The 10,860-nt window shown below is 46.7% G+C and overlaps 6 protein-coding genes across 6 annotated transcripts; 4 read left to right on the top strand and 2 right to left on the bottom strand.

Moving 5' to 3' along the window:
- Positions 1–551: 551 nt before the first annotated feature.
- N7455_007414 (fungal specific transcription factor domain-containing protein) lies at positions 552–2,817 on the top strand (the record flags this gene model as incomplete). The annotated part of the gene is made up of 3 exons (XM_040956065.2): positions 552–1,472; positions 1,526–2,704; positions 2,764–2,817. 3 exons carry the CDS (start codon positions 552–554, stop codon positions 2,815–2,817), a joined length of 2,154 nt encoding a protein of 717 aa, XP_040813513.2.
- Positions 2,818–3,244: 427 nt separating this feature from the next.
- Positions 3,245–4,141, top strand: N7455_007413 (alpha/beta hydrolase; the record flags this gene model as incomplete). Its single annotated transcript, XM_040955977.2, has 1 exon — positions 3,245–4,141. One exon carries the CDS (start codon positions 3,245–3,247, stop codon positions 4,139–4,141), a length of 897 nt encoding a protein of 298 aa, XP_040813619.2.
- A 438-nt stretch (positions 4,142–4,579) lies between these two features.
- Positions 4,580–5,482, bottom strand: N7455_007412 (alpha/beta hydrolase; the record flags this gene model as incomplete). The annotated part of the gene is made up of 1 exon (XM_040956014.2): positions 4,580–5,482. One exon carries the CDS (start codon positions 5,480–5,482, stop codon positions 4,580–4,582), a length of 903 nt encoding a protein of 300 aa, XP_040813595.2.
- A 439-nt stretch (positions 5,483–5,921) lies between these two features.
- Positions 5,922–6,835, top strand: N7455_007411 (DUF3425 domain-containing protein; the record flags this gene model as incomplete). The annotated part of the gene is made up of 2 exons (XM_040956084.2): positions 5,922–6,063; positions 6,120–6,835. The coding sequence occupies 2 exons, from the start codon at positions 5,922–5,924 to the stop codon at positions 6,833–6,835; spliced, it is 858 nt and encodes a 285-aa protein (XP_040813530.2).
- Positions 6,836–8,193: 1,358 nt separating this feature from the next.
- N7455_007410 (fungal specific transcription factor domain-containing protein) lies at positions 8,194–9,911 on the top strand (the record flags this gene model as incomplete). The annotated part of the gene is made up of 5 exons (XM_040956087.2): positions 8,194–8,214; positions 8,262–8,342; positions 8,400–9,013; positions 9,073–9,240; positions 9,299–9,911. The coding sequence occupies 5 exons, from the start codon at positions 8,194–8,196 to the stop codon at positions 9,909–9,911; spliced, it is 1,497 nt and encodes a 498-aa protein (XP_040813417.2).
- Positions 9,912–10,131: 220 nt separating this feature from the next.
- N7455_007409 (uncharacterized protein) lies at positions 10,132–10,421 on the bottom strand (the record flags this gene model as incomplete). Its single annotated transcript, XM_065605619.1, has 2 exons — positions 10,132–10,203; positions 10,239–10,421. 2 exons carry the CDS (start codon positions 10,419–10,421, stop codon positions 10,132–10,134), a joined length of 255 nt encoding a protein of 84 aa, XP_065461473.1.
- Between the last annotated feature and the right edge of the window lie 439 nt (positions 10,422–10,860).

Below are 10,860 nucleotides of genomic sequence, written 5' to 3'. Positions count from 1 at the left end.
TCGGGTAATGGCTGACTAATGCTAACATCGCTCCAGGGCAAGTAGTACAGTACTTCACAGAACCACTACCACTACGCCTTTCCTAGATCCTGACTAAATGATTTGACTTTAGTTCGATTTAGTTCCTCAACACTATCTACATTGCTGGTAATCATTTTGAGGATCTACTGCGCACCGTTTCTTTATGGACCCCACCACTTCGTCTATCAATTCCGGTGCTCCCATAGAAGCCAGGTCTATTGAACGCCAGTTTCATGTTGTCAAAAAGAGAAACAGAGTCCCGCTAAGCTGCTACCCATGCCGAACCCGAAAGTTAGTCCACCCCGAATTCACCCAACCCGAGAATAGGGTTCTTTCTAACATGCTATAGATGGTAAAAACATACCTGTAATGGTACCCTGTTCGTTTGGACTGACTTTACCAGGAAATGTGATCGGAATCATCCCTGTAGAAATTGTGTGAGGCGTGAAGGTGCTGATGTCAGTTCATGCATCTACGCGACTTCTCCTAGCACACAGAACCGAAGTCCGGGCACTCCGAGACCCGATGATATGCAAGATCGAATCGGTCGCCTAGAAAATCTAATCCTTGCTTTAATGCGTGGATCTGGCAATGCCGAGGTCCCAGGTGTAACAACTGCCACCACTGTGGCTCAAACTGAAACGATCAGGAGCACACCACACTCTGAATTACTCGGCCAGGACAAGGAGGCGGCGACACATGCTCATGATGTGGATTCTAATGCTGACAGCAGCTTGGCCGGCTCGCTGGGCTACCTTGATATCAATTTTGACAAGGGAAGGTCGAAGTATATCGGCCAGGAGCACTGGCATACGGTGTTGTCGGAAATTTCAGAGGTCAAGGCCTACTTCGCCAATCATAAGGAGATCGAAAACAGCCACGGAAGGGCCAGTGTGTCTACGCCGGCAAGCGCCAGAGAAGGACTTACGTTCCTTCTCGGTGTCGTGCCTCCCGCCACCGGTGTCGAGCTACGAGCTGAGTTGCCTCCCATGTCGACTGTCCTCACCTTATGCTCGCGATACTTCAACTCACCGGATAATCTTGTCATCATTGTCCACCCCCCGACATTTCACCAACAACTGCAACGTCACTGGCAAGATCCGTCCAAAACACCTATCATGTGGTTAGGCTTGCTTTACTCAATCTTGTGTCTAGGGATGCTGAGTTATCACAAGCTCGGGGATGAACCTAGCCAATGGGAAGGACAAACTTTAAGGATGGCGGGCGAGTACCGGTTACGGACCGTGCAGTGTTTGATTGCAGCTGATTACACGAAGCCGGTGGAGAACACAGTGGAGACGATGCTACTCTATGTCTTTGGGGAGTATTCGTGGCGGTTTGATGTCGATTTGGGGCTCTGGTTGATCGTCTCATTAATCACCAAGATCGCCCTTCACATGGGCTATCATCGTGACGCTAAGTGGTTCACATCATTGACACCTTTCCAGGGCGTAGGTGCTATCGATGCGCTCTTGTACAGCCACAGGCTGACACCATGCAACAGGAAATGAGACGACGGACGTGGGCTTTGCTGAGAATGGCCGATGTGATGTTTGCGCATCAGGTTTCATTACCTCACACAATTTACAGTCACCATTGCGATACGCAGGTACCCGCCAATCTTCTCGATGAAGACTTTGGTCCGGAAAGTCGGACTCTGCCTCCGTCTCGCCCAAACAATGAGCTCACTCCGATTGCATACTCGATTGCAAAGGTGAAATTATGCCAAGAAATGAGCGACATCCTGGAGACAATAAACCGCGTTGGTGGTCAGATTCAGTACGAAGAAATCCTGCGCTTTGATACCCGACTTCGTGGGATCTTCCAGAAATTCCCCCCGCACTTGCAGGCAGCGCCACTGGAAGGCTGCCACGATTCAATTACGGTGGTGATGATGAGGTTCAGCATCAACGCGCTTTACCTCAAGATCATTTGCCTATTGCATAAGAGATACGTGCCTCGCGCGCGGCAAAACCCACAATACGCATATTCGCGCCGAAGTGCTGTCACAGCTGCATCAGATACGCTACGAAACCTAGTAACTCTGCATCAGAAATCAAATGATACTGATGGTCCTCGATCCCTTGAATGGTTTGTAAATTCAATGGCCACTAAGGAATTTCTAGTATGCGCCATGCTTGTGGCGCTAGACCTCCATTATGACTGCATGGCAGAGCTTAGCAACGATGAAAAAGTCCGGGAAACTGCGCTTTTTTGGACATCTGAACAAAGGATGGAGATGCTGAGCAACCTTGAGATGACCAAAGATCTCTGGAAAGGACTGGCAGACGGTTCAATTGAAGCACTCCAGGCATCAAAGGTGCTTGAGATCATGCTGGAAAAGATCAAAAGTCCTGCATCCACACCGGAAACTGCGGAGGAGACCAGAAGCGCGGGGAATAGTCACTTATCGGGCGTCAACACTTCTCTAACCGAACCACTGGATCATGCGACTGCAATGATGCCAGGTCCACCGCCAACGGGCATGATGGCAAGTACGGCAGAAAATCACGGGACGCAGACTTCAGGCGCTCTGGACAACATGTACTTCAGCAGCAATTTGCCCGACTCAAACATGATACCAAATTTTACCGAGGCCCACGAGGACCTCAACATGATGGGGTCCTCGCTTCAGATGTTCCCAAATCTCATGGCTGATGACTTTGCTGAGAACTTTGATTGGGTGAGTACATATGTATATCAACGGATGCGACGTAAATTGGTTTTCTAACTGTCTTCTAGAACACCTTTGAAAACTACGCACACGCAAACTGGGGAGGTAGCAACACATTCTAGATATTCCCGGGTCATGAGATACAGGCAGAACAGGAGACTAACAAAAAGAAAAGGGGAAAGGGGACAGGCCTGAATGTTGAATGCATGATTAAACACTCAAATCTTTCAAATTTGAATACTTCGCCCATAAATGTAGGGGTTAATTCGCTAAAGTCCTAGCGCCGGATATAAGACGAATTGAAAGCTTCATGTTTCTCGGATGGAACAAGAGATATTTGCAGCCATTCCAATTTCATTCCAATTTCATTGGAGTAGATCGGAGATACCGTTAAAACCCGCAATATAAGATCATCAAAGAGATGATCCACCCTTGGGAATTGTCCCATAAATACGTAGAAAAGTACACAATAAAAGTTGAAAACTTCAATATCGACTTTCCTAGAATCTCCAATCATATTTTCTATTTTCTTTACAAAAGGAACCCATCATGTCTGCCATCTCCATTCAAAAGGGGCCCATCCAGCTAGCTGGCCTTCTTTTCACGCCCACCACCTCCAGCGACAAAACCCCTGCTCTCATTATCGTTCACCCCGGTGGTGGAGTCAAGGAGCAAACGGCCCAAGTGTATGCGGAAAAACTTGCTACGCATGGGTTCACGGTAGTTTGCTACGACGCTTCCTACCAAGGCGAAAGCGGTGGCGAACCCCGTTTCCTGGAGGACCCGAACGAACGTGTGGCCGATATCTACGCATTAGTCGACTACCTACAGAAAGACAAAAGCGTCGATGCGGAAAAGATTGGAGTGGTGGGAATATGTGCGGGTGGAGGGTACGCCGTCGCGGCGACCAAGGCCGACCATCGGCTGAAGGCGGTCGCCGCAATTAGCATGGTGAATATTGGTGATTCGGCCCGACTAGGCTGGTACGGCGACGAGGACCCGGGAAAGAATATCAAGTTGTTGAAGCAAGCTGCCACGCAGATCACGGCAGAGGCACGGGGAGCGGAGCGTGCGGCGGGGCCGTATGTTCCTCCTCAATTAGACGACAAAACACCCTATGATCTGAAGGAGGCGCACGATTACTATCTTGGACCAAGAGCTCAGCACCCCCGTGCAAAGAACACCATGTTGTTCTTAAGTTTCCCTAGGGTGATTACATTCGACGCCTTCCATCTCGCCGAGTCATTCCTCACACAGCCGGCTTTACTGATTGCCGGTGAGAAAGCCGGATCCCTATGGCATACGGAGAAGCTCCACAAGATACTGGACGGAAAGTCAAAGAAGGTCATTCTCTCAAAGGGCACGCACATGGATCTTTACGATAAGGAGGCGTTTGTTGAACCTACGGTGAAAAATGTGGCTGAATTCATGCAAGCGAACCTGTAATCAACTATTGTATCTAGACTTTGACATTCATTGGAAATAAAAGCCCGAACCTAAGCCGATATGTTTTATAAATCTTTCGTTATTATTTTCATATGCATGTAGATTGTGTAGTTTGGGAGCCGTAATATCTATAGTGATCCAACCGAAAGCTTGTTATCGAATACTATACTATTTGTTTACAATATCTTAGAAGCTAGGGAGTTGATGCCAGGACAAAAATACTCAAAGTACTACTTGGTTCTTTTTATAAAAGGGGGTTTACGGATAGATACAGTAGGTTGCTTATACGCGGGAGATGAGTTGTAATACTGATGATATCTCACATTTACCAAGCGATAGAACACATGCTAGGTAATCCCTAGATTGCTCCCTAGAATATGTACATTTCCATGCATTGATTGACCCTTCCACTCAAGGGTAAAACATACAAACATACTCTTATACTTGCCGGAAGAAGTCGGCAATTTGCTTAACAGAAGGATCGACGTACGCGGGGCGGTCATAGAAGTCCATATGACGACCACCTGGGATCACGTACTGACTCACTTCAGTGTTTTTGCCCTTTAACTTGTTGTAAAGTCTCTCCGAATGCCACTTGCTCTCCGCCAAGTCGCCATAGACGACAAGCGTTGGCTGAGTAAGGTATATGTCTGTAAAATCCCACGCATCAAAGTTGAGCAAAAGTGGTTGAGATCGTGCAAGCATTTTATTCTGAGCGTTCGGATGCTGAGCTCGCGGAGTGAGGTAGTAGTCGGCGGCATCTCTGAGGTCATATGGTGTATTCTCATCGGGATTTGGAGGGACATAGTTGAAATATTCCGGTTTGGTCCCATTGGCTTCGGCTTGAATGGGACCAGTAATGTCTTGGAGAACTGTAATTTTGCCAGTCTTATCTTCAGTCCCAAGCCAGCCTTCGCGATTGGCGTCGCCAATGTTCACTCCACTAACTGTTGCCACGGCTTTCAGGCGGTGGTCGCCCTTGGCTGCGGCAGCTGCGTATCCTCCCCCGGCGCAAATTCCAAGCACGGCGATACGATCAGGGTCAACGTAATCGAGCGTCTCGAGATAGTCGATCACGGCGGAGGCGTCTGTGACCCTAGAGTTGGGATCCTCCAAAAAGTGTGGGAGGCCTCCAGAGTCACCTTGATGAGCGGCATCGTATGCGATAGTGACGTAGCCTTCCAGCGAGAGCTTTTCAGCATAGACACTAGCAGCCTGCTCTTTCACTCCCCCGCCAGGGTGAATTATCACAAGGCCCGGCAGAGTTCCAGTAATGTTTTGTGGTTGAAAGAGAAGACCAGCGAGGGTGACGGGTCCTTTCAAGATCGAAATGGGTAACATGATAGTGGATTTCGTTATTCAATGGTTGGTATGAGATGATGATCGCAATAGAAGACAATGAGGACACAGGAAATGCTAGTTATATACCACAATTCTATTATTATTTGACTACTATGAAGACGTACTTTACAGATTCAGAACTTGGCAGAGACCTAAGTACACGCGGAGTTAATGATTCTTGGCGGCCAAGGCCGGAGCTGGGCGGAATTCCTTCCAATGTATGGAGCATAGAACGGGAGATAAGATAGGCACTAAGATAGGATATTAGATAGGACATCCATGGATTTAATATCAACTCCACTTATGCGACAATTTGATTGGACAGATCTAAGGTGTTTTATTCTCTCTCAGAAACACGCATATAGTTCCACGCTCTGTACTCTTAGTCGGTCAGTCATTTTCAAACTGCTTACACCCTAGCCTAGCGCTGAAAGTTGCAATGACCAAATCCACTTCATCGAAAATCGTGCAGTCTATTTCCGTTGGCAGTGATAAGCTGCAAGTTTCTGACACTTGGGTTGGACTGACGGACCCAGATGAAAGGCGTCGGCGACAAAATCGGATCAACCAGAGAGCATACCGTAAGTCCTACTAGCTTCCTAGCTTACTGGGTGTAGTAGAAACTAATTTCTGCTAGGCAAGCGGAAGCGACTCGGAGTCCAAAACAAGGATAACTCCAGCATCTCGGTGAAATTCACTAGTTCGGCCTGTATTCCATCACAGGATCCGGCTTCGCTACAAAACGACCCACCAAAGCGCACTCTATGTCGCAGCTCGAGATTTTTAGATCTCCTTCTTGAGCAACTTGCACAATCAGCGTATCAAAGTTACGTACAGGGAGATCCGAGGACCGCCCACTTCCTGACATTGGCTAGGGTTAACATCTTCCGGGCATTCATGCAGAACATGAAACTAATCGGCTGGTCGCCGAATTGGATAGACGGCAACGCCCTCTCCCATTTTAGTGTCATTTTACCGCAAAAGAATGCCACACTGGACGATTGCAGCCACATTCCGTTCAACCTTCGACCAACTCGAGTTCAAAGAAAGATGCCCCATCACCCTTGGCTAGATTTCTTCCCCTTACCCAAGATGCGCGACAATCTCATCGAAGCTGGCAAAACCTGGAATGAAGACGAACTCTGGAATGATATCATGGGATTTTGGGACGATTCGAATCTCGACGCTGGACTGCTAGTGTGGGGAGCGCCTTGGGATGTGCGCAACTGGGAAGTGACAGAGCCGTTCTTGAAGAAATGGCAATGGGTTCTTCGGAATTGCCCTGAACTGATGCAGTCGACGAATCATTGGCGTGCGAGACGGGGGGAGCAGTTGATATTCCGTTATATTTGAAAAGTATGACAAGACGCCCTTTTTTATACGGATGAGAAGCTATACTGCGTCGGAGTCTAGATTCATTCCTAAATGCAAATGGGAATAAGTGTCCTGACAAAGGTTATAGATAGTGTAAACAAGCTAAGATCTATAACTATATAAATTATGAATTGCCTTAGTACATCACTTCTACATATTATCCAGGCAGATACCGGAAAAGCCAATGTAAAGGTGGCTAAGTTCATAATACACCCTAGTCCTAAGCATATTAATACCATCGACTAAATCATCTAATACCTAAAACCTCGAACGAGTAGTAGAAGCTTAATTTAATAAGATTACATGTAGGAGGCTAACTAGTAGTACTAGCGGCCCTTAGCTATACCGGCTATTTATTAACCGCGTCTTATATAAATAAGGGTTAGGTAAAAGAAGAGAAGACAGTTAATCTAGCGCCATTAATATTGGAGAAGTTCTAAAGGTGAAAGGGTTGGTCTCAAAATCTTGATAAATTGTTAATATTAACATCTCTCCTATACACCCTAGACGTATGGTTATATGGTTATATGGTTGTACTCAATACAGCCTCTCAATTCGCCACGGGTGGCTCGGAAGCTGTAGCATTGCCGAGCGGTATCTCGGATGTTCTGTTTCCCCACAAATTCATACTTCCCCCCAGACCCCGGATTTTGTAACCCCTCATCTCTCAACTCCACGTTTTGTCAACGGTGCCAAAGTTCAAAATGCAATTGGCCGGCCAGATTAGAGCATCTAGAAAAAGGGCCTGGCGTGCATGCCAACACTGTCATGCTCGGAAGGTGCGATGCGATGGTGTTGTGAATGGATTCCCTTGTACAAATTGTCGTCTGGATCATTATGATTGTGCGCCGTGGGCTGGCCCACGCAATGGCGCATTGGTTAAACAACCAGTGAGGTCAACGCTCAACGACGAAGGTGCTCAGACAGTACGCCATTTGCAACATGACTTCAAGAAACCTAGATACCGCAGATATCGCAATGAATCCAACACCAAATCAAACTGTGGTATGTCAGACATTGCTTTCCAAATGCTATTCTGTGGCAAAACTGACTTGCGTCTATCAGCGGATGTTCTTTCCAGCATTTCGCTACCATTTTCCTTCTACCCCTTTATCAAAGCCACCAGATTAAGAGAATTGAACCCAACACAAATTGCCTTTCTTGAATCGCAAGGGTGCCTTCACCTTCCAACCAAGAGTGTGACAGATATGTTTGTGCACAATTACTTTTTATATGTGCATCCATTCCTTCCCTTGCTCGATGAGGCAAGATTTTGGCAAGAATACCGACTTTTCAGTGTCCATGGTGATGGAATCTCAATCTTGCTCTTCCATACAATGCTATTTGCTGCTAGCTGTGTGGGTAAATCTCCAGACCACGGAAACATGATCTAATACGTTATCAGTTCATACCAGTGGAAGCAGCTCAACGGTGTGGCTACGACTCCTTAATCTCTTTGCGAGACGCATTGTACATCAAATCCAAGGTGCGCTTTCCCTCAACTTAAGTTTGAACAGCCACTAAAGAGTCTTCCATCTTCTAGCTACTATACGAAAGTGACATTGAAGACGACCCACTGACTATTTGCCAGGCGTCCCTGCTACTTTCGCACTACATTTCTGATTTAGAACCGTTGGCAAACTCTGAATGGCTGAGAATCGCCATAAAACATGCCAAACTTGATCATATCAACCGGTATCACTACCTGGCCAAAAAGCACATGCCCAAGATGAAACGAGTCTGGTGGTGCTGTCTGATTCGCGATCGCATCATATCCCTTGGAATGCGCTGTCCGATCCAAATTCTCCCGCAGGATTTTGATTTGAAGCAGCATGGTCTAACACAAGAAGATCTCAAGGATGAGATTGCCAACTCTGAAGCTTACAAACCTGATACAAAATCCGCCCTCGGTCAGGTGCTGGCCAGCTTGTGCCAATTCGTCGTTGCTGTAACCGACTTAACTTTGACACTCTACCCAGTAGCGAAAGTGTCACCATCAAAGGAAAATAACCAAAATACTGCAATGGAGGAGCTGGAAAGGGCCAGGCTCTTGTTGCTCAATTGGGAGCTTGACTGGGTGGGGCAGATAGACAGCAGAGGCTTCTATTCCCACTCGTCTATAGCATTATATTCCAACCTCATCGCGATATACCACCAGTAAGTTCAACAACATTGCTTGGTAATCTCGACACAATGCACTTACGATATGTTGCAAGTTCCGCTCAAATTGCTCTCTGCAACCGCATGTGCTTCTTGGCCGACGAAACAGACACGGAGAGATTTGGGCGCTGTCAATCAGAGCTGGTAACATCAGTTACATCAATAACAAACAATGTGAAGCAGCTCTTGACCAACAGGGTTGCCGATAGACTGCCCATCAGTGCGTACGTGTCCATTTTTCATCTAACTTCTTTTGAACGAAAAGTATCTAAAAGCTTGCAGCGTGGCATATACAATGCTCCCCCAGATTCTGCTCAGCGTGCAGTCACAGCTATCCACACCCGAAGACAAAATACAACAAGAAACAATCTTGGTGTTATTAACCGAAGTCAACCGCCAATACAGCATGAGATATTACACCGGCCGCGTCCTGAGCTTAATGTGGGGTGCTCTTTGGCTCTGTCAGGAATTCACTTCGTCTTCTGCCAATAAAGCCAGGGAAGATGAGTGTTTTGGCACTAAATACCCATCACACGTATTCCAGCTGCGGCCGAGAGAGTACATGCAACTTTTACGTTACGTCGACGAATCGATGACTCTCACGCAAGATGCCATCGAGGCGAACTCGATATCGTTTAGAGCAAGTCATACACCTTCACCCTCTGGTTTACCCGTATCGAGTATACCTGAATTTGATGTGTCCGTCGGGGTGTCTGATACAGTTTGGAAGGAGCCCATGGACAATTTGTGTTCTGGCCCTAGGACTGAATTATCGCAATCCTCACCCAGAGCAGGGGGCCTCTTCACATCCCATTTAGATACCGTTGAATATTCTTGTGATGAGTCTGAGGTGTTTCAAGACTTGGTGAATTATTTACCCTTGCTTGGAGAGTGACTAAATTGAGAACCTGACGTGTTATTAATTTACACAATTTTACTATCTAGGAACTTATTTGCCATGCTAGTAGAATATTCCGCTGCTCATTTAAAAAAAATCCTAATTCGTCTAGGCCCTAGATCAGACCCCCCTATAGGAAGCTTCTCCTGCTCTTTTATGATCCTAAATTACAGGTCTGAAATATTTATTTGATAACTAGGTTGACTGATGAGAGATTTCATGATGCCCATCCAGTAAAGCCGCATATGCATTCAGCCACTGCCCGATCAGATCCAACATCGCCCATACACTATCACAGTTATAAAGTGTAGCCCAGAGCCTTACCAAGGCTGCAATCATCAGGCATTTTTTATCCAGAATCTGCTCCGTGTTCTGTTCATAATTTGCCTCAGCGATCAGTTCGGCCAAAAATCCCAACACTCTTCCCTCAGCCAAGTTAAGGGGCGGGTTGAGAGCGGGCCCAGTAACAGCTTCGAGCCAAACAGCACGGCGCATTCCAACGAGCATAGCGCGCGCTGGCTCGACCAATATACAAAATATACGTCGTATATCGAGGCATATAGTACTGGATGTTAAATGAAGTTAGAAAAACGCAATGGGTTTCAAAGAAGCAATGCAACTAAAGTTCAATAAACACAGAACCTTGGAAGCAACTGTCCACAGGTTTGAAATATCAATGGGTCAAGCCAGAAGGCTCAATGTGACGGACCCTCCTATCTTCTCCTGGATCGAAGCTATGACATCAGGCATACTTGATGCTAGCCCTAGATTCTATTTGTCTTTCTCTATACCCCCCTAAAGCAAACCCTTGACCTCTCCACTCTTACCGAGAACGAACGAACCAGAGTCCCCGTCCGTACAGAACAATACCTTATTTATTCTAGCTCTTTTACCCACGATAACGAACTCTTAGATTTTAAGAGTACGTATTTCTACTTTTTATCCG

The sequence above is a fragment of the Penicillium solitum genome, assembly GCF_028829755.1.
Source record: "Penicillium solitum strain IBT 25940 chromosome Unknown utg000004l_segment0_segment0, whole genome shotgun sequence".
NCBI lineage: Eukaryota > Fungi > Ascomycota > Eurotiomycetes > Eurotiales > Aspergillaceae > Penicillium > Penicillium solitum.
The sequence above is the reverse complement of the archived record's forward strand: the minus strand, read 5'-3'. Positions and strand labels throughout refer to the sequence as shown.